A 23,227-nucleotide genomic window follows, 5' to 3' on the forward strand; every position below is an offset into this window, starting at 1 on the left:
CCTACTTTATTCAACAAAATTTTACCACAGCTTACAGCAAAGAAAACTGTGTTCCATACTTGACATTTTAGTGTGGTGTATAAAAAAGAAGTTATAAATTTGATTCATTATTTGATCTGAGTGACAAAAGTTTTTACAGAATTTACAGAATGCAAAATAATTGTTTTTCTTTCCAATAAACACTGTATCCCACAATACAACAAAGGGGGGGGGGGGGTATTTTAATTTAATACGGATTCATATTTCACATTCAATTATAAATAGTATGCGCAGTATACATTTACTGTAGTACGTACAAGACAGTACGTTAGAATTCCATCCCGAATATACCACCCCCTTTCCGCTCTTTCTCCTTCCAAACTGACCAATCACCTTCCACGCTCTCTGACAGCTGACCAATCAGAGAAGGTCTTGCGTTCTGCTGCGAGCTTTATATTTCCGGGGCTGCTTTAGGAATGTAAACTATTCAACATGGAGACAGTTGATAAGCTGGAGGCGATGGTAAGCTGTTTTTTCAGGCAAACGTTTCCATCAAATGTTTTCCCTTGTAAAGTGACGGTATTCGTCTATTTGTTAATAATACCGGTGCCTTTGCATTAGATGACGTAATGCAGAATAAAACATGAAAAAATACATGTTCTCTATATACCTCTGTCTTTCCCTTAGGTTGGTTGGAGGGGAGAAAATTACGAAAAACATGTAGCTGGATGGCTAACTAGTGCCAAAGCTAATTACATTATTTAATAATAATTACAGCAATATCAGTCTTCATATCATTAAATTACTGTAATGCGAATATTTTGAAACGAAACCTTGGCATTCAGCCTGAAAATGTTTATTTGGTTCGATAGCTGGTCGGTAGTGAGGAGAGTGCGGGTGCGGGAGGGCCTGTGCGTCTGTCCGCCAAACTGCGCTGCAGCCCGACTTACTCCTATACATAATTCAATAAGGTTTTTATTCACGTTTAAACTGTACAGGCTTATATACATCGAGTTAATGTCGCAGTTGTTATTAACGGATAAAATTAATATAAAATGTGTCCATTATTTCTGGACGACGCACAGATCTGTGTAAACGTTTAGTCTGTGAAGCTTCTGACAAATTGCATGCCTGCAAAATCTCATAAAAGTCATTTTTGTTATTCTATGATTTTAGTAAAACCTTCAACCTTTAGTAATTTTATATTTGCATGTTTAAATATCATTAATACGAGGAAACGATAGGGGGCGCAATATTAGCTTGCCAGAAATTGTATGTGTATATTACACACACACACACACACACACACACACACACACACACACACACTTAAACACTCACTTTTAAAAGTATTGCCCATATTATGAAACATCTACATATCTGGATATCAGCACTATAGGGTTTATGTTTTCTAATGTTTATGTTAAAACTGTGTTCTTCTTCCCAGGCTTTTAATTGGCATTATTTACATGATTGTTGGATATTTCAGCATGCAAAAGGACCACCCTGAATGCGTACTGTCTGTCCAGTGCCCCTTTTATATTGTACTACTGATAACCCAGTTATTAAAGCAGTGCAATGTTAAAAGGGCATTGGCCAGGGATTTTTCTCAAAGGTAGGGTCAACAACTTGGCCAGTCACATCAATTGCTGTTAACAGGTGCTCTGACTTCATTGCACTACTGTATTGGACAGCTAGCAGTGCAATAGTATTGTCAAAGCATCTGAGAACAGCTTTGCACAATGTTTACAACTTTTCAAAGAGGTGCACCATCTCAGTTGGCAAATTGTTGTTTGTTTTCTGTTTTGCAGGTCATAATGTCTAATCCTAATTCTTGGGACCCTATCAGTATTGCCTCTGCTGTCCACTGTGTTCAGAGTAGTGCAATATTGCTAATAGGGTTTCAGGTTTTAGATCGTGCCCTCGTTCAGATGGGCCAATAAATGCTAAAGCATATGAATGGCAATCAACTCCTGACTCAAATGTTCTGAATGATGGTGTTTAGATCCATGTCCTTGTAGTTCCAGAAAGCAGAAGCTGATATAGAATATGTGGAAAAACGGCTGAAATTTGACTTCATGGCAAATGTGCGTGAAGCGGGCTCGTTTGAGGTAAGTTTGTATACATTTATTCATTTTAAATAATGACCGAGTCTGTTTTTCTAAATCTGTGGTCGTGGATTTCAGGGAAACCCGGTTCAGTTGCTGGAGAACCTGTCGGCGATCAAAGCGCGCCATTCGGCCCTGTGCACTCAAGTGGAGGAGATCGCAGCAGAACAGAAACGATCCATGGACTCCATACGAGCTCACTTGGACACGACAGTACAGCTGGTTCAACAGCTGCAGAACACAGCAGATGTGCAGGTATTCATTCACTAGTGCAACAAGAGCACAAGTCTAACAAAACCAAAGGGTCCTTGCCAATGTTATTAAACTAGAGGCCATACACAATGATTTTTACCAGGGTAAAGATTGAAAAATAAAGTAGTTCCATGATGTTTGTGGTTCGGACGCTGTGTGCTAATGGGAATTCTGGTGTTCAAGGTTCCTCCACTGACAGAAGAAGAACAAGAAGCGAGAGATGCTCTCTGCTCATCCATTGCCGCTTTAAATGTAGAGGTTAGACAGTTTTATTAAAAAATGCTTTTTATCATAATTACACAACTACACTACTGTTCAAAAGTTTGGGGTCGGTAAGATTTTTGAAAGAATTTTCTTATGGCTGCATGCATTTACAGTTGTGGTCAGAATTAATGGCACCCCTGGTAAATATGATCAGAAATGGCTGTAAAAAATACATCTGGGCAATGTTTATCCTTTTGATATTTCATTCAAAAAAATTGCAAAAAATCTAGACTTTCATTTAAGTAAAAGAATTGAAAGTGGTTGGGGGGGGGGGGGGGGGGGTAAAATGTATATTTTTAAAATATTTTTTATGTGTAAAATATCTATAAAAGTATATTCCCATTAATAACCTTTTTTTTAGCATACCAGGGTGACTAAGAACATGAAATTGTCTAGCTATGACTTCTTGTTTCACAGGAATTTAAATATGAGGAAACACAAAGGCCAAATTCCCTTAATCACAGGGATTAAAGTGAAAAAAATTCTTCTGACTGAAATTTTCATATTCCTTTAACTTTATTTAAATAGTCGAGACCAATAGCGTTTTAAGGGGAGATGTTTTAAACCGCTTTAATATTGCCAGTTTGTGTATTTTAAAAGCTATTTTAATCTATGAAAACATTTTTATTAGCTTGACAAATAATCAACCATCTACATAACTTTTCAGTGCATATTTTTATTTATCTTATAAGACCAAACAATGCTAAATATATTAATATATAGTTTGTTCCATGGCAAATCGTTTGGCTGAGGGCAAAGTGAAGTTACATTACTTTATATATTTAGGCTATTTAACTTTAACTTTGCAGCCTATTAGAGAGCTGTCTTATGTTTGACTGAATTGTTTGATTTATTTCTCATTGTATAGCTTCTTATAGCCTACCTATTAGGCTACTTATACTTTTATACTGGATATTATTGATCATTAAAACTGACATTTAACAAAAAGAGACAGGGTTGTGTAATGTTATATATTCTAAAATATTCTTTATATGTATTTTACTATGCATTCTCTTTACTGTTTGTGTACATGCATAATAAAATAAAACGATACAACCCTGTCTCTGTTTGTTAAATGTCAGTTTTAATGATTAATAATGTTTCATATTTTTTAAATGAAAACAAAAATAAGCAGGGTTGTGTTTTATATTTCGTGTTGCTATAAATATATGCAGTGAAGATAATCAATGTGCGTTGCCTGAACCACATTTGTGTGGCCATTAATATGTTTGTTTATGATAATATGTTCATTTATAAATGAAAAGAGGTGTTTTATATATATTTCGTTTGATTGTTGATGAAAAGAGGCAGAGTTGTATTTTATACCATATTTTGTTTTATTGTTGCCTAAAATATACATAAAGAGATAACCGGACGCGCGTCCTCGGGAGTTGTTCTCCTGAGTCGAACTTGGCAAGTCCGAAGTTTGCGTACTTGGTATTGAGAAACGGCCAATATTGACCCGCGTTCTGTTTTCTATCATGCGCCGTGCACGTTTGCGATGATGTAATATGAACACAAACGTACCAGGGTTGGATAGAATCAAGTTGAGTTTGAAACCAGACCAACGCTGCGGGGGGCGCCGGGAACAAACGCGCTCGGATTCGGACCGCAGCAAACCAGCTGTAGCCTGACATGCACTTCTCCAAAAAGATTGATTGAGTGAACACGGGGGATTGAGTGAGCGGGAATTGAAAAGCCGGACTGGACTATAAGCGAAGTGATTACAGAATGCTTAGAGTGGAGAGAGGAACGTGCTTTCGCTCCAATCCAGGCTTTATCACATCCCCCTCCGCAGGGTGAATACACCTCGTCTTTCCTTCATTTAAGACCTGTTCAAACTAAAATTAAGACATTTATCACACTATTTGAGAAATGAAAGCCTATTTACGGCCTTAAAATTATGAAAAGTGAATTTAGGACATTAAGGAACATAAGGACAGACAAGAACCCTGCAATTGACGGAAATCCGTCATAGACTCGCTGCAATTAACGGAAATCCGTCGTAGCGACGGAGAACTTTAATCCCTGCTTAATCATCCACCACAATGAGTAAAACTAAAGAATATAGTTCTGATGTGCATCAAAAGATTGAGCATCACAAAATGGCTATTAGAAAATAGCTAAAGAATTGAAAATCCACATTTTGACCATCAGGGCAATAATTAAGAAGTTCCAATCAACTAAAGATATTACGAATCTGCCAGGAAGAGGACGTGCGTCTATATTGTCTTAATGCACAGTGAGAAGGAAAGATTGAGTGGCCAGAGACTCTTCAAGGATCACAGATGGAGAATTGCAGAGATAAGTTGAGTCTTGGGGTCAGAAACCTACCAATAAAAAAACAAAAAAAACAACTCCTACATCACATGTTGTTTGGGAGGGTTTCAAGAAAAATCCTCCTCGCTCATCAAGTAAACAACTCCAACAAATGACTGGAACTTCAAACAGCACAGGGTTCTGTGGTCCGATGAAACTTAAAAAAAGAGCTTTTTGGCAGCAAACCCACTAGATGGGTTTGGTGCACACAAGGATATAAAGTACCCCATGTGTACAATTTAACATACCGTTGGATCTTTAATGTTGTGGGCATATTTTTCTTCTGGAGGTCCAGGACATCTTGTTCAGATACATGGCATTGTAGATTCTATCAAATATCAACAGATATAAAAACAAAACCTAACGGCTTCTGCTAGAAATCTTATAATGGTTGTGTTTGGATCTTCCATCAGGACAGTGATCCAAAACAAACTCAAAATCAACACAAACATGTGTCAATGAGCACAAAATTAAGGATGTGCAATGGCCATCCCAGTCCCCAGACCTGAACCCTAGAGTAAATGAGTGGGCTGAACTGAAGAGAAGAAGCGCCGACATGTATCTGGGAATCTGAAGGATCTGGACTGGAGAGATTCTGTATGGAGGAATGGACTCTGATCTCTTGTCAGGTGTTCTCCAAACTCATCAGGCATTATAGGAGAAGACTCAGAGCTGTTATCTTAAAAAGGAGTTTGCAAAAAGTATTTAATAAAAGGGCGCCAATATTTGTGGCCAACGTGTTTTAGAGAAAAACATTTATTTCATAATGTGACCCCCCCCCCCCCCCACTTTCTATTCTTTAACTTCAATGAAAGGCTAGATTTTTGCACATTTTTTGAATGAAAGATCAAAAGGATAAACAATGCAGATTTATTTTCTACAGCCATTTTTGATAATATTTCCCAGGGGTGCCATTCATTCCGACCAACTGTATTGGATCAAAAATACTGCAAAACCAGTAATGTTGTAAAATTACTGTTTTGTATTTTAATATAGTTTACATTTTAATTTATTTCTGAAATGGCAAATGTTGCTATATATTTTTGTGGAAACCATGAATTTTTTGTTTCCAGGATTCCTTGGTTAATAGAAAATTCAAAAGAACAGCATATATTTGAATGGCAAAACTTTTGTAACACAAATATCATTGTCACTTTTGATCAAGTTAATGTGTCCTTGCTGAATAACAGTATACATTTCTAACTTTTGAACAGTATTGTATGTCTCTGTTCCTATTGTGAATGGGTTTCTTTTTCTTTAGGCCATGCCGACATCGGAACCTCAAACTCAAGCACAGTCTGAATGTAAGGACAGAAGAAATCCATCAACATAAAGCAGCTGTAACATTTTCACAATGTCAAAGGTGAACAGCATCTTTATCAGTCTCAATAATTGTAATATATATAGCTGTTTTGTCTGTCTTGCAGCACGGAACATGCATGAAGAGGTGTCTGAGGGTACATTTGAGACTGTCCCGCGGAGTGTACGCGGTAACTTGAAGCTGGATGACCTTAACATGCTCAATAAGCAGTTATCTGAGTACTTCTCAGATAAGAACAGGTTTGTCTGGTCATATTTAACCCTAAGCCCTAACATGATTCACAATGTAGTGAAGTTTAAGGGTTCAAACATGATTTAAGGCTTAAGGCATGATTTAAGTTTAAGGCTTCAAACAAGTTTAAGAGATCAAACTTGATTTCTAATGCATTGGATCTAAGTCTTTTCATTCTGGTGACTTTAGGGGGCCGATAAGCACTCAGAGAATGAAGAAGTTAAAAATGAAAGTCAGTGAATCTGCAATGAAGACCTTACAACACCTTAAACTCATTGAGCTGGATAAGAAAGGACTTGTGTCATTGCTGGCAAAGGAAACCGGGACAAAATAGATGCAACCCCATCAAAATGCGTAAAGCCTCAAGTTACTTCCAGTTGTAGTATATTCCATTCCATAGTAAAACCCCTCTACACACACTTGAATGATGGCGTACTAGACAACATTTCAGAAACATTCTGTTAAGTTCAGTATATCCATTAATTGGGATTGCATACATAAGAAACTAACTTTTTAAGGAATAAACTTAATTTCTTCAGCATTGTTATGCTGCTGTATTAAATTATATCATGACCTGGAATCATTAGATTTGTACAAGAAAGAAACTGTACAGCATAAGAGTTTATATTTTGTGTGAAGTTAAACAGGTGTTTATGTAACTTTAGATCGTCAAGATCTCAGTAAAGCAAAGGAGACTGTATTTGAATGTAAGATTCAGTAAATTCATTTTTTTGTATGCAATAAAATGTCTTATTTATATATATATATGCATATACGTGTTTTATTTAGAAGCTTTACTAAACATAACACGACAAATAGCAATACATTTTTTGTAGCAACATCAAACAGAATGTCAAAATCATTTAAAAAAAATATATATATTACCTTGAACAACATCATCTGCTAGTCAACTGTAACATCAACACTAGAACTGCAGCTTTGATGTGCAGATGTTAAGAACAAGTTTAAAAGCTAAAGGTTTTTATTTGGAAAGATCTTTTTCCTTTAACAGTAAATTCAACATAAAGGAACACAAACCACATGCCTTAAGCATCTAAAATGGAAACGATTCAGATGCAAGAGACCTTGAGGAAATCCAAGAGATCGGCTCCTCTTTAACTATGTGGTTTGACTGACTCTGGAGGTGTATGCTCAAGAATTCTGATGATAAAACAAACAAACATTGAAATTATAAAAATTAATTTGGGGCAGGGGAATTAACTAGTTATCAAGTTATTTGTAAAACCTTAATTTCTAAGGCTGAAGTGTTTTAAAAGTCTATTATAAACAGTAAGTATTCCTGGGTCAAATGCATTTTTTTTAGGCTTCTTGTGCACCTGTTAGGATGGTTCTCCTGATTAGCTGCCTCAATCCTCTCTCCCAGCTCATTTATGCCTTCTACAGAGAGAATCAACAGGGCTTCAACCAGTTAAACACTACAGTCTGCGTTTGAGCTTATTTACTGAACCTTTAAAGAAGGCCAAAAAAGACCCCATAACTTCTTTCCACTTACCTGCTGTCTCTATGCAGTCTCTTTCTGGACAGCCCAAGTCCCTCACATCCCCCTCTCCTTTTATGTCAGTGGTTCTCTGTCTAGGGGCTCTTTCTGAAAGCATTCTTTCCAGATCCTCATCAAAGGTGGAGCTTGCTCTGCAAGATTTCAAAGTAGAAGTATCTTCTTTTTTTATTTATTTTTTTAGGAGAGGAAAAAACATAAGAGGACCTAATAACTTGAATCCAAAAACATGAACAAAACATTCAATTAAAATAGCTGTCAGCAAGATTTTACACTGACCTCCTTACCAAATTTTGTACATAAAGAAATATTGATAAACATACATATCAACCCCTTACTGCTGTAGACTTTTAATGTACTATTCTGATTCATTTTAAAACAATGAAATCAAAATTGACTATTCTTATTTTTCTAAATGCAATTTATCCATGCACATATTTGTATTTTTTTATTTATTTTGTGCTCATAATCTTCAATCAAAACTAATGTTTTTTATTGTTTGAGAAACAGTTTCACTTGTATGGGAAATAATAGTATAATAATTATTTTAATATAATAATTTCCCCAATCACAATAGGGGAAAAAAATCCGGTCGCAAAAACAAAAAAAGGTTATGAAATTTGCATATCTAAGTGGATAACTATCTGAGCTATAAAGACACATGAAGTGTAAATAGATCCTCATTTTTGAGGGCAATATCGTGTTAAATATAGCTCCATTTCTCTATCCAAACAGCCCTAAAATCATTATGCAGGTTATTATTATATTTTTATCAACGCTGTCAGAAAGTTATCAACCAATGATGAAATACCCCTTACTAAGGCAAAGTATTGGGTTTTACCTCTCAGTGTCATCAAGGCTGTGACTCTTATTGCTCTTTTGAGAGTTTGCATTACTTTCCATATCAGCAGAGTTAAGATCTGGATTCTGGTCTGAAAATAAAAACGTACATCATTTGAATTCCTTTTAAAAATTTAAATGACAGTCCCAATGTAGATCCGTCTCACCATGTATCTGACACGGGTTTTCACCCATACACTCTTCCTTCCTCTTTGAGATGCCTTCATCTTCAAACACCTTTTCATCAGAGGACTCTTGATGTTTAGAATCAGACGGGTCGTCACCTACTTCCTCATCCACATCATTATTCTCTACAGGAATCACAAACAGTTTGATTCTCACACCATAGCAATTGCTAAAATCATTAATACTTTAACAATACATCCCATAATGAATTTTTGGAACACTATAGCAGTGAATTATAAATGCACACTGTCAATAGGATGCTCCATCTCTTCACTGGTCTCCTGGCTGGTCTCAGTGGTCTGTCTTGCTCCAGAGCTGGCAGTGGTGAACTCTGCATTACCGCTAGAGGGAGAGTCTGTTTCCTCCTTAGACATTTCTCTTTTAAATGGAGACTGCAGGACGCTAGACACAGAGGCATTCGTCTGAAAAGAGATGCAGGATGTCATTTTAAATGTAATACCTGTGAATATATTGATGCAAATATAATAAGATAATGGAACATTTACTTTTGTCAAATGAAAGCTTTTACAACAAAACAATAACAATAAGCATTTGTATATAATACAAAGTCAATAAAACATTTTGAGTGAACTCTGTCAAAACATGCGTTGAAGACGTCAATATTGAAGATATTTGATGGCTAGAGTGTGCTATCAAATTCTCCCGGTAGTCAACATGACATTTAAAAGCACATATTAGAAAGATTAGAGATGCACTGATGTAGATGTTTTGGCTGATAACTGATCATTTATAATATTTTGAAGCCAATAACTGAAATATAGGTCAATTAGATATTATCATTCTACATTTAGAGACTGATTAAAAAAAAAACACTCACATTAAAAGTCTAAATTGGAAATAATATTAATAATTATAATAACATATAAAGGTTAATCAAAAATAATGAATGAAATGATACACATCTATAGCCAACATTCTTTTATGCAATAAAATGACACAAATATAACAAAGATTATAGAAACAAAATGAATGTGTGTCCTGGACAATAAACAGGCTCTGAGTAGACATTTTATTTATGTTTAACATTAGTCAAGCCAACAAGCATTAATAATTTGGAGTGTTCATTTAAAGGTGCAGTCTGTGATAATGTTCCCTGCACCCTCCTCCTCAGACTCGACGCTCACGCGGTTTGCCAGTGTGAGACACGCAACAGGAACGAGCGCAATTGACCCTTGGCAAAGACCCGCCCCCCTTCGTTACTGTCGCTATGTCCGACAAGCTACGCCGCTCTCACGCACACACCATGTTCTCACGTAGTGAAAAATACATCGCGGATCAGAGAGGAGACTGACAATACGCTGACAGCACAGACCAGGTTACTTTCGGTTACTTTTGATATTAAACATATTAAACAAAGACTCACCTTTCAAATTTGGTCATTTTTAAAAAGAAATTTAAACAATAAATACCGTTTTGTGGCTCTATAATGTGTCGTGACAGATCGCTGTAGAGCCTCGGTTAAAGCTGCTCGTGAACCGATCATCTCTTCCTTCTAGTTCATTTATAGCATCAAATAAACATGAACGAACATAAGAAGGAATGTTGTTTTAACTGCGGAAAGGCATCAGTATATTCAGTTTTTCAAGTTCAAATCCTCCCATGTTAATCTACTAACTCTCCTGACTGCTTTGTCGGACAAAATGGCGATGGTATGATTGGTCAGGTCACCTGTCAATCAAGCTCCCTGCGAAGGGTCAATTGACAATGAAAGCCGAGGAGACTTACACACTGTAAGGTAATGATGAGTTGATTTATCCGCGTTTTAATATGCTCTCGTTCATAGAGATTTTTAGATGGATACCGAGGCTTATAAGGTTGTGTAGAATCTGCAATCTCTGATCCAGTTTGTTTGCTGGCTGCAATACGCTGTGTTTCCTGCCAACTGGCATCCCGGGGTGTCGAAATACTATTGGGTGAACTGGCAGTGGGCGAGATAACTGGCTGTAGGCATTGTTTTTCAGAGAAATGAGTATGTGAACTTATAAATATCTGCAAACATATTATGGTATTTTTATGCTTTAGTCGAGTGAAAAAGTTACATACAGCACTTTTAAGTATAAATGATCAGTTTAATTGACTTATCGGATTGATACAGATAACATTATAAAAACACATATCATCCGATAGCCATATGACCGTTGATATACTTCAGAAATGTATTATTCAAATATGATTGACTGACATTGCTGCTGTCTCCTGCGCTGGCTGTGGCGTAACTCTCTGTGCAGACAGTGTGGGATGGGGCACTGCCCCATGGTGATGTGTCCAACAGGCTCTGGAGGTGAGGGAGGGGCTCAGAGCCAATCTGCACATCTTGAAGAGTCCTACGACCTGTAATTAAACAGTGTGCACAATTACATAAAACTGGCCCACAGAATGTACTCTGAATTTTGATTAATCCTAAAAGTGAAGCCTATGTAGATGCATGTTATATTTTTCTGATTCACTTCATACCTTTTGGGCTGCGTGGGGTGCTGTTGCAGGGTGGATGTTTTCTGCTGTGAGGGATCGGCGGGGCTTCGGCGGACCCCAGCCACTTTTGGTGCTGGGCCGGTGAACAGGATATGCTGGAGAGGTCCGCAATCTCAGCGAGGTCTGGCAAACAACTGATCAAACAAATACACCAAAGCACAGAGGACAGAAGGAAGGAAGGAAGGAAGTCAATATTGTTATTTTTATTTGCAATGGACTCAACAGACAAAATACACTACCTTTCAAAAGTTTTGGGTTGGTAAGATTTTTTAATGTTTTTGAAAGTCTCTAATGCTCAGCAAGACTTTATTACTTTATCAACAAACAGTAAAAACATTAAAATTGTTTCTATTCTTTGACGAATAGAAAGTAAAAAAAACAGCATTTTTTTTTTAATAGAAATCTTTTATAACAGTATATATAAAAATGTGGTTACACTTTATTTTAAGGTGTCATTGTTACAGTTTAATTATATAATTAAGTACTGAGTAATATTAAGCAACTACATGTATTTACTATAGGGTTAGGGTAGGATTAGGGTTTGGTTGAGGGTTAGTTGCATGTAATTATGCATCATTTACTGTTATTACTATGGTAATTACATGTAACTTATGTAACAAGATCACTGTAAAATAAAGTGTTACCAAAAATGTCTATACTGTTATTTGTGATCATTTTAATGTGTTCATGCTGAAAAAAGTCCAACTAACCCCAAATATTTGAATTCACTGTACACTTCATAAAAAAATCATAGTTATTACAACAAATTAATTCCATCTGCTGTTGAGCTTTGCGTGAAATGCTTAATTTCTTTTACCTGAGGGTAGGAATGTACCTGTGCACAGGGGTAATGGATTCAGACTCCTTCGAGTCCTCTTGAGCAAGCTGGTATTCTGGATAATAATAAGGGCGATATAAAGGTTAGAAAAATGGACAAACTTTACCCACAAAGCTGGCAATACAATGATTGCAGAGTGTTTCATCTGTATACCACTCAGACTGTTTTCTACAGCTTGTTTTTCTTCTGCTGGAGATGTGCTGGGTCGACACACTTCCACTGTGACGTCCAACTCATCCTCTGAGCTCAGTGACTGAGAAATAAAGGGTTTACGAAAGATATTGACTTTATTCTTCTATATTTTAGGCCCGGCTGCACAGACAGGGCATAGACTAAGTCATGACTAGGCCTTAGTTCAATTAGGACATCTACGTAGCTTTTATAAATGTGCCTTAGAAAAAACATTTCTGGTGTGCATCTTGAGTGTCAGCATCCTGCCTCGTGTTGTTTGTATCCGGGCCTCTAGAGGTCTCCTGTGTTTCTCCTGTGCGCCGCCTTCTCACTCGTCCTGGATCAGGGACATCCTTCAGTTCATGAATTTGGAGAAAGTTAGGTGCTCGATACATGGTTCTCTTGCAAAATTGAATAAAACTTGGTCCATTTTTTGCACATGTTGAGGGATTGATTTTCACGGCTATTCCAGAGTATTCACCCTGATTGTCTTCTAATTGTGAATTTTTTCTTGTGTGAATTTGTAGCATGCTGGGATGTTTTTTATTTATCTCTCTGTAAGCAAACATATTGGGCTTTTATTTAGTAATGGATGACCTTTTTTTTTTTTTTTTTTTTTTTTTGGGGGTTGTTTTTTATTTTATTTTTTTTCCTTGTTAGTTGTACTTGACACGGTTTTGACTCCCGAATTGTTAACTCTTGATTTTATGTCACTGAAAAAATCAATAAACAAATGTAAAAAAAAAACATGCATTTTAGTCTGGGACTAGCTTAAGCCTTGTCTGTGAAACCAGGAGTTAGAGTGTTATATGACAAAACTAACTTAAATGTCCACTCTCACCTGAGAATGCTCTACACCAGATGATGTGCTTTTTGACCGGTGGTGTTTGGGTGTGTAGAACACACTAGACGGCTCTAAAGGGGTCTGTGTATAAGCCGAAGTATCCGAACTTCCCTCATCCTTTGGACACAAAAGACATTAAATAGTACATTAGAAATTCAACATTTTACATATGCAGAAATCGTATATTTGTAAATACATTTTCCAGTCATAATTTACTTTCAAATGACTATTTATTAAACTCCCCTAGCTCTTATTAAACAGCCTTAAACTAGTACACAAAAAGCTGTTTTTGTTACTGTACCTTTAAAACTTCTACATGGGGAAAAAAACAAATATATATGTGGGGGAACACCACAGAACAAGTATAAATAAAGGTTATAGTTTATCACCTCAGTTTGGCTTGTAGTCTCCAGCACTCCATTGGTCACGTCAAAAGTTTGATTGATAGTGTGGTAGTTTGTGCTCTCCTCACTATCACTCTGAATACCTGGCCGTAAATAGAATTTGAAAATGAGTTAATTATTTAAAAATGCAGTTTAATACTAAATGTAACCAAAATAAAACATGAATATATGAAATACATTAACAGCAATTTCAGGCATAGCTCTACTACCAGCAAAACTCTTGAACAGTTGCTCCAAATCAGTGCTTTCCAGGGTCTCAGATTCCGGGTAGCTGTTCACACTATGTCTGATGTTGTATCTCTGCAAGTCCTGTAGGTGAAGCTGTTGCTCCTCTACGTCCTCACTGTCACTGCTGCCCACAGCACCCAGTGGTTTCCCCAAACACCCACGTGCCATTAGGGCCACCATATCACTAACCTCACCTGAACCGGCACACAAGACAGATCGCATACCTTTTCAACACTTTTCTTTTTAAACTGGATCAACTGCACATGAAGATAATGAATGGAGTGGCTGTTGTCTCTCACTGGTCCATGTGGGTTTTGTTAGGCAATGTTCTGCGAGAGATCGGTGTGCTCTGTCTTTCTGTGTCTCCGACAACCCAAGCTGCACATTCAACCTGAAAGAGATGCATTTGCTTATTTTTGTCATTCTCTTGCCTATTTGCTCATATATCTTTTCTGTCGTCCTATCTATTATACTCCTGTTTTGTATACGACTTGTATTAGTCTTTTTCTGCTAATGCACTTGTACTGTTGTACCTCTGACGTCCTGTCTGCTGCTGTCCTCTCTTTATTGCTTCGACTCTCTTGAAGTCACTTTTCTCCTCCTGTAAGTAAAGTTTTTCCTCATATTGTTTTCTATATATTATTTAAATCATCAACCTACACTAATTGCTATTCCATTATTTTTTTGTTAGTATCTGATCTTTGTTAGTGGTAATTGTCACTAATTTAGTTTAACATGTAACTCCCAGCTAGTTGATCATACAAGTCTGGTGATATTCTGAAGGTGAAGTATAGTGTATGTGTGTGTACTCTACCGTTCAAAAGTTGTTGTTTTTAAAGATTAGTACTTTTATTCAGCAAGAACACATTAAATTGATCAAACATGTAAGTAAAGACTTTTACATTGTTACCTATAATTTCTATTTCAAATCATTGCTGTTATTTTGAACTTTCTATTAATCAAAGAATCCTGGAAAAAAGTATATCACGGTTTCCACAAAGATTTTAAGCAGCACAATTGTTTGATACTAATAAATGTTTCCTTTAGCAGCAAATCAGCATATTAGAATGATTTCTGAAGAATCATGTGACACTAAAGACTGGAGTAATGATGCTGAAAATCAACACAGGAATAAATTACATTTTAAAATAACTATTTTCTATTGTAATATATTTTCAATTGTAATAATATTTCATACAATATTATGTTTTTTTTTATCAAATAAATGCAGCCTTGGTGACCGTTTCTGAAGACTTCTTTCAAAAACATTAAAAATCTAACTGACCCCAAACATTTTAGCAGTTCATATTTTTATATTATATAAAATATATTTTATATTAAAGGTTGTGCGCACATACCTGTACACTACTAGGATAGGATGTGCTCTCAAAGCTCTCATCTTGAGCTGAGCTGTACTGACTGACCTCGTCATCTGCATTAATCGTCCACTCGTGTATATAACTTTTGGACGGTGGCCCGAAAGCCTTCCAAACACTATCACTGCGCTCTTTCTCCATTTTCACCCTCTTCACCACAGCATCCACCTCGTCAAAGCATGGGGTGCTCAATCGAGTCGCCTCCACATTATCCAGACTCTGCTCAGCTTGCTGTAGAAGAACCTCAGACACTTTAAGGTTGAGAACAATGGAGCCAGTATGCTTTGAGATGGAGCTACTGATTGCCAGATCCTTGTCTGTATCCGTATAGTTAGAACACGATGGTTCAGAGACTGGAGAATGATGGGTAATAGGCCATTCATGCAATGGAATGTGGTCATGATGCGAAATATCCCAGTGGAGGTCATCAGTGTCTGAGGTGGACTTCTCTTCTTCTGTGTAGATTTTTTCTAGGTGATGTTCCTGGATCTCATTGTGTACTGCAGTCCTGCAGTTCTGATATACTAAAAGGAAAGTATAGGACAATCAAAGTCTTTCATTACATTAATGTTCTTAGCAGGCAATTTCTTGCAAAAGTGATAATTGTCTAGACTCTAAATGTTTCCCTAATCATGGCTGGATGGAAATCTCACCAGCTTCGTCTTGCTCTTTCGCCTGATTAATGTCAGTGTTCCATCCAGGAATGCACTGAAGAGCCGACCAAGAGTTCCATCCACTTCTCTTATTCTCGCTTCTTATCTCCTATAGCAGATTAGATTGCACTATTCACTCTCATGCTATCATCTATTATCTCTGTATACCTGGAAAAACCTTGCACAGCATGACCAAAATATAGATGAAAAGATAAAATCTATAAATTAAATAAAAAAAAAATAAAGGGCAATATAAGACATACACTACCATTCAAAATGTTGGGTTCAGGAAGATTTGTCACATATTTACCCATGTCTTGTCTTGACCTTTGTTGTATTTCTTGCCCTAGTCCTCGTTTCCTTGTTAAGCCTGTTTGCCCCTGTGTATAAAGCCCTTTTGTTTCTCTTGTGCTTTGCTATTTGTTGTTTCATGGTAGATCGTATTCGTGTTTTGGGTCAGATGTTCCTGTCTATTCATGTGGAGTTTTGTTGTTTAAAAATGAGTGTGTGCAAGTGGTTTCTCTCATCTCTCAGCATTCGTAACAATTTGTACTTGATTAACAATTATTACATGCTATTCTTTAAAACTTTCTATTCATGGTTTCCAAAAACTAATTAAGCAGCACAACTGTTTTCAACATTGATAATAATAATAAATGTTTCTTGAGCAGCAAACCAGCATATTAGAATGATTTCCGAAGGATCATGTGACACCGAAGACTGGAATAATTGCTTCTGAAAATTCAGCCATCAAGGAATAAATTGTATTCAAACAGAAAACAGCTATTTTAAACTAATAATATTTCAGGATATTACTATTTTTACCAAATAAATGCAGCCTTGATGAGCATAAAAGAATTTCAGGAACATTACAAAAGAATCTAAAACCCACTTCAAACTTTTGAGTGGTAGTGTACATCTAGAAAAGAGAGCATGTTGGTGCAGATTGATGAGATAGAAACATAACTAAACCCATGTACAAACTCTGATATAACAGCGTAGATTGTAGCACAGATCGTGCAGGCTGCTGGTCCTGTGCTGGGCTTTGTGCTGGAGGCCAGTCTGCAGGAACTGGTAATAAGGCTCAGACACGGCAGGGTGTGCTATCAGAGCCTGACCGGCCTCTACTGACCGTTTTATGCAACGTGGGTCCATGGGGCCCCATGGCACAGCATCTGTACAAAGCAACACAACCACGTTACAAACTAGCAACACAAAAAGAGATCTATCACACAAGCTCTACATTAAAGATGACAGATCGTTTTCATTACATGACCTGTACCTGTATAGATCTCCTGTATAAGGGTGCACACACTATAGAGATCAGCTTTTCCTGTACATGCTCTACATCTAATCACTTCCGGAGCTGCCCAGTTTATCAGGCTGAGAGGCACAGGAACAGGAGGCGCACTGTAGGGGCATGTTCCCTCACTGTAGTTGGAAAACATATCAAATGACTAAAGATTCAAATTGCATTCTGTAAAGGCCCATTCACACCAAGAACGATAACTATAAAGAAAACTATAACGATAACTATATTAGCACCCACACAAGCAACGGATATAGGCCATTCCTTCCGTGAAAAAGGCCTATTATTCTTTTTATTCTGGATTTTAGAACTATAGCTTTATCAATATCATAATAGTTATCGTCCTTGGCGTGAATGGAATGTCCATAATGAATACAGGTGAAACTCAAAACATTTAATTTAATTCAGTAATTCAACTTAGAAGGTGAAACTATTATATTATATAGACTCATTACATGCAAAGTGAGATATTTCAAGCCTTTATTTGTAATAATTTTGATGATTATGGCTTACAGCTTATGAAAACCCCAAATTCAAAATCTCAGAAAATTAGAATATTACATGAAATCAATAAAAAAAAGAAGGATTTTAAATACAGAAATATCGGCCCTCTGAAAAGTATAATCATGCATATGTATATAGTTATATACTAAATATATATTAGTTTCACCTTTTTATTTGAATTACTGAAATACATGAACTTTTGCACGACATTCTAATTTTTCGAGTTTCGCCTGTATAAACTATTTAATTTACACATTTCATTCATTCAAATTATTCTAAATTTATAGTCTATATATTTTAATATGTGCTTTTTGCAATGACGGTGTACCTGGGCACCATGAAGCCGAGGCCCGTAACCTTGGCAACTCCAGGGTGTACTATGAGTACAGTGTGTGAGGAAAGGGCCCGGAGCACCAGAGATCGGCCGTTCAGGTACATTAACACCTCACACACCTGTAGCACCACAGATAACAGGTCAACCAGCTGTAGTAGAGGAAACTCATCCCGCTGCAGAGTGTGAAAAGAAACAAAAAACACAGTTAAAACAAAACCACTTCCCTCATGTATAAATTTGTGCTTTCTGAAATGCTCAATTATTACCTTCTGATGAAGCAGACTGTACAGGGATCCTACATTCACTCTCTCATAGACCAGCCTTGTGCTGTCCAGGCCAGCGGACATACTCACAGCCATCAGCATCAGGATGTGCGGGTGAGACACCTGACTACAGAGGACATCATAGAAATCATGGCTTCTGCACAGTGTATTTATATAACAAATAACAATGCAGGAATATAAACATAGGTTTCGAATTACATGAGTATAGGATGATAAACATTTTCCTTTTTGGGTGAAGTATTCCATCTAAACAATTTTGGACATTTTGACTGAAGTTAAAGTCAACATGAAATCAAAATGGACCTTATTAAATTTGTTGATAAATGTCAGTGGTTTAATAGTGCATTATTCTAGTCAGAGCTATTATAGTTAACTAAAACTAAAACCACTAAAAAACTGTTTTGTTACTTTAAATAAATAAAAATTATTTCTGCAAGCTTCAGTAGCTAGCTAAAGCAACATTTCTTATTTTTATTTGGTTTAAGTACTAAAAAACTATAACTAAAACTGTTTTTTTAATGTATAGACATATTTTAAAAAACAACAAAACTTTAATTACATTTAAAATAAAAACAGAAAATATAAAAATAAAAACTATAACAGAATATCAATGATACAAAAAATGTTTTAATATCTTTTATCGAAATAAAAACTTTATCTGCTTCTAAAATAACTTTTTTTTCTGACAAAAGGCTGTGCAGACAGGAAAAATAATATTAAGCAATATAATATTAACCAATAATATCACACTCCAACATGTTTCATTTAATTCACAATCGATAAAATATACATTATTTTCCATTCAGTTTCACTAAGAAATACTATTTTATAAGGTCTTCTAATTATTCCAGTTCAAATGAAGTATAAGGGAAAACCTTTTACATTAATAAACATTTAGTTAAAAAAAATATGATACAAAAAACAGCCCTACCACCTAAAGAAGTTAACTGTTGAGTTTGTCAAACTCTTTTGTGGCTTTTTTTTATTCCAGGAATTGTTATAGTCTTACCAGCAATACTCCTGCTCAGAAATGAGTAGATCCAGAAGGCCATCTTTTTCTTCACATTGTTGCAAAATCTGATCATTTAGCTCTTTAACCGTGACACGACATCCTTTCCATCTGTAACTAAGGCATGGTTAAACAAAAAAATGTAGTTATATCCATCACATCTTTCATCTGATGTGCAGCATATTTAAAAAGGTAATTCATTACAATGTCTTACTTGGTCATGCGTATGAAAGATCCACACATAAATGAATTGAGGGGCTCATCGTTAGCTTGACCTAAGTCACTGTCACATATCAAGGGCACAGAAGCAGCCAATCCCAGACTCAGCCTTGGCTTCTCAAAGCATAACTGTAATGATTAAAGAAAAAAATATATATATCCTAACAGCTCACTGGAATTAAGCTGTAAAAGTTAAAGGACATTGTGTTTAGTAGCTTTACTGTGCCAATGAGTAGAGGAATCGTAAAAGGATAGTTCATCTAAAAAAATTAAATTAAATTCTGTCATTATTCACTCTCATGTCGTTACAAACCCGTATGGCTTTCTTTCTTCTGCGGAACATAAATTAAGGTATTTTGAAGAATCTTGTTAACCAAAGAATTTCGGTTCCCATTGACTTCCATTGTACTTCTTGTCTATATAATAGATGTCAATGGGAACCGAAACTTTATGGTAACCAACATTCTTCAAAATATCTTCTTTTGTTTTCCACAAAAGAAGAAAGAAAGTCATACAGGTTTGGTACGACATTGAGTAAATGATGAAAGAATTAAAATTTTTGGTTGAACTATCCCTTCAATTCTATAAATCATTGTAATAGTAATCTAGGATTTAAAACATAGTTTGTTCATCGATGTGAAATGGTTTATAAAAATTACCAAGAAATGTGTATTCTTGGTGTGTTCAAGGGTTGTTCAGGGTTAACCTTCTCAAAATACTTGCAAGAGAGAAAAACATGTTTACACAAACCTTTCCATAGCCAAAACACTGCATCATCAAATCACAGGCAGACATCTTATAGCTAGTTTTATTTTCATGACTGAGCTCATATCCCCTAAAGAAAAGGACATAAACAAAAAGAAACTGAATTTTTACTTTCACTTTTGTACTAAAAACACTTGTACTGTATTGAGTTTCCATTTGTTGTGCAATCTGAGTAATTAAATCACTGTCCAACGTAGGTGTTGTTACTTTCTCATTCTCAAGATTTATTGACACTATAACAAAGAGATTGAAAGTGTTCACTGATAAAGATCAATGTTTCTGCAAATCTTACCAAGGAAGCAAGAGCTTGAGCAGGGATGGAGAGTTCAGGAGAGTCTTTGAGGAGGTAGGGGAGGAACGCACATCCCCGGACAGATGCGTCTGCAACAGCCTCTGCATTTGAGACTCGCATCTCTTCAGAAAAGCAAGCATCTGTAGATAAGGAAGAACAATTAGTCAAATGGCATCTTTACACTGCAAAAACTGCATCTGAAGCAGCAAGTATAGCACAATAAGCTGCATTACACAGACTGTTTATAAATGCATGTACATAGTAATTACAATTGCAGAAATGTGATGTTTTAAATATGAAACTATGAAAATGTTGTAAATAAAATCATCTAAAATAATAAATTACACCATGATATAATCTGTCATGACAAAAACAAAGATTAAGGCTGCGCTGATGCTGTATTTTATTTATACGGAACCAAAGCAGCACAGACCTTGGGGCTGTTCTCCTGAGCACCTGCCTCGGCCCAGTCCTTCGGAGTCCGGCCCTGATCATCATGGAGACGCAGGTCCCCGCCAGCATCCAGCAGTGAACTCAGAAGCCAGGGATTACAAGAGAAAACTGCAGCATGGATGGGGGTACTACCATCATTACAGCGGCTGGTGGACATAAGCATCACACGTGAGATAGTATGCTATTTTTCATATCGACACAATCTCCATGGATGATTATGGGAAGGTTTGGCCTTACTGATTTGGGTTTGCTCCATACTGCAGAAGTTTCTCTGCAACACTGGCAAAGCCGAGGAGAGACGCGCAAAAGAGTGGTGTCTGTCCAAGGTGGTTCATGCTGTCAACTCCCACACCTATGGAAGGTGGCATACAAAAAGCATTAATGAAACACGTACAATCAAAGTAAAAATCATTTGAAATGCCCCTGAGATGTATTTAAACCTTTTTTGAGGACTTTCTCCACTTTTGCTACTTTTTTCTCAATTGTGTATCTGTGCAGGAGGGCTGGCAAACCTCCACTTTTCACGGTGCCCAGGAGCACCGGGCAGGGCATTGGCTGAACCCCTGTCATGATGCTGATGTCCCAGGGGTAAAGTTTCCAGAGGTTTCTTCTTCCTCACCTGTAAACCATGATTTAGGCCTAAGTTACTAGGTTGAATAGTTTTAGCATAGAAACCTAACCTAACGAGAGATTAACACATGTTTGCTTAACATTGTTTACTGACTAATTACAGTAAGAAAGTGAAAAAAGAAACGAGAACTAACCGAAGTTCTCCTTACTAACATAACGTTAAATTTTAAATGTAATCAACGTAACTTACATCTATGCTAGCAAACGGACAAAATTAGACAAAGCTCATGTAATCTGAATATTCATATTTATCGCACTATAATTTACCAGTTCAGGAAGAGTTTAGCTGCCTTTCTCTAATTTAAAATAAGTTTTGAAAGAAGTAATTCGATATTCTGTAATGTATTTCACGCGGTTTACTCGTTCTTGATGATTCTATTGGACGTTGGGAAATGGTGGATGGATGCTATTGGATGAATCTTGAAATATCGACATGTTTTATTTCATTATAATTGATTCGAAGTATTTAAAATAGTGATTTTATGTTTTGTTTAGACTTATAAATAGACTTCATAAACTTTGAAAAGAGAATCCAATTTGTTAGCAAAACATTGTGATTGACACGCACTATTTCTCCTTCTGCTTTCTCCCTCCGCACAAATATGTTGCAAAGCAAAACAGTCACTCACTCTCACTCCAATAACAATGTAGTTTGTGTGAGAGTTGTTATAATAGGTTTGTTTGTGACTTTTGTCAAAATTTATTTAAATTGTAAGTTGTCTATCGCTTGCTCATGTTCTGTAATTGATAAGAAATTATGGACAAAACAAAATAATTGCAATTTGTTAGTAATGAATAATACTTTTTAAACCCTGTTTACCTCAGAAATAACAAAATATTACATATACTATAAGTATCACTATGGTTTGAAAGCCCGTTCCCACCACAGTTGAGAGTAAATAAATGATTCTGTAAGTCATTGTGAGGAGAAACTTTTTCATAATAGAGATGTTACCCCTAAATATTATAACACATTCACTAATAATTATCTGAAAGTTTCACATTAAGATACAGTTCTACGGGGGAAATTCTAATTGATATGATATAGTAAGTCATTATTAGGAAACCTTTTTTTTCAATATAATGAGACTAAATAATTATTAGATTATAATTTATTATTTAATTATAGTTATCTCATTATTATGATTTACAGATTCATATTTTACTCAACTGTAGCATAAACAGGCCATAGTGCATGGCGAACGATCTTGGACCGAAAGGATGGCTAAGGATAAAAAAAAATTAAACCATTAAACAGTTTAAGAATAAATAGTGAATCAACTTTAAAAAAAAAATCTGATTAAAAAAATAGCCAAACCGCTCTGGACAAACTAAGTTACTTGCTCTATTTGCTACTTTGGAAAATTGGGGTTAGGACTTATGTAAATAATTCCATTTAACCACA

At 36.1% G+C, this 23,227-nt stretch overlaps 2 protein-coding genes across 4 annotated transcripts; one reads left to right on the forward strand and one right to left on the reverse strand.

Moving 5' to 3' along the window:
* The first annotated feature begins 373 nt into the window (after positions 1-373).
* On the forward strand, positions 374-7,237 carry ska2 (spindle and kinetochore associated complex subunit 2). The gene is made up of 7 exons (XM_077242315.1): positions 374-501; positions 2,001-2,090; positions 2,166-2,342; positions 2,523-2,597; positions 6,184-6,226; positions 6,350-6,482; positions 6,664-7,237. The coding sequence occupies exons 1-7, from the start codon at positions 472-474 to the stop codon at positions 6,806-6,808; spliced, it is 693 nt and encodes a 230-aa protein (XP_077098430.1). The 5' UTR covers positions 374-471; the 3' UTR covers positions 6,809-7,237.
* Positions 7,228-22,192, reverse strand: tex14 (testis expressed 14, intercellular bridge forming factor). Of its 3 annotated transcripts, none has more exons than XM_077242314.1 (29): positions 22,090-22,192; positions 21,633-21,811; positions 21,430-21,544; positions 21,173-21,338; positions 20,740-20,879; positions 20,433-20,517; positions 19,678-19,811; positions 19,464-19,580; positions 18,437-18,560; positions 18,165-18,343; positions 17,306-17,454; positions 17,008-17,198; positions 16,024-16,132; positions 15,353-15,894; positions 14,528-14,595; positions 14,294-14,385; positions 13,976-14,188; positions 13,752-13,849; positions 13,360-13,479; positions 12,501-12,600; positions 12,345-12,402; positions 11,492-11,643; positions 11,220-11,368; positions 9,264-9,438; positions 8,998-9,141; positions 8,832-8,922; positions 7,988-8,124; positions 7,812-7,872; positions 7,228-7,635 (listed from the first exon to the last, which is right to left on the reverse strand). In XM_077242314.1, exons 2-29 carry the CDS (start codon positions 21,760-21,762, stop codon positions 7,590-7,592), a joined length of 3,885 nt encoding a protein of 1,294 aa, XP_077098429.1. In that variant the 5' UTR covers positions 21,763-21,811; positions 22,090-22,192; the 3' UTR covers positions 7,228-7,589. The 3 variants fall into 3 exon arrangements, with proteins under 3 accessions (XP_077098429.1, XP_077098427.1, XP_077098428.1); XM_077242312.1 differs by having other exon boundaries at positions 12,327-12,402; XM_077242313.1 differs by having other exon boundaries at positions 12,327-12,402; positions 21,957-22,095.
* Positions 22,193-23,227: the final 1,035 nt, after the last annotated feature.

Source organism: Siphateles boraxobius, unplaced genomic scaffold, assembly GCF_051911475.1.
Source record: "Siphateles boraxobius isolate OS27281-9 unplaced genomic scaffold, OSU_SipBor_1 25, whole genome shotgun sequence".
In the NCBI taxonomy this organism is placed as follows: Eukaryota; Metazoa; Chordata; class Actinopteri; order Cypriniformes; family Leuciscidae; genus Siphateles; species Siphateles boraxobius.

Coding starts and splice junctions, on each gene's coding strand:
- ska2 (XM_077242315.1), top strand. CDS start 472: ATGGAGACAGTTGATAAGCTGGAGGCGATG. Junction 502..2,000: donor TTGATAAGCTGGAGGCGATG/GTAAGCTGTTTT, acceptor ATGTCCTTGTAG/TTCCAGAAAGCAGAAGCTGA. Junction 2,598..6,183: donor TTGCCGCTTTAAATGTAGAG/GTTAGACAGTTT, acceptor CTTTTTCTTTAG/GCCATGCCGACATCGGAACC.
- tex14 (XM_077242312.1), bottom strand. CDS start 21,762: ATGACAGGGGTTCAGCCAATGCCCTGCCCGGTGCTCCTGGGCACCGTG. Junction 15,895..16,023: donor GAAAGAGCAAGACGAAGCTG/GTGAGATTTCCA, acceptor CTTTCCTTTTAG/TATATCAGAACTGCAGGACT. Junction 13,480..13,751: donor AGACTACAAGCCAAACTGAG/GTGATAAACTAT, acceptor TTGTGTCCAAAG/GATGAGGGAAGTTCGGATAC.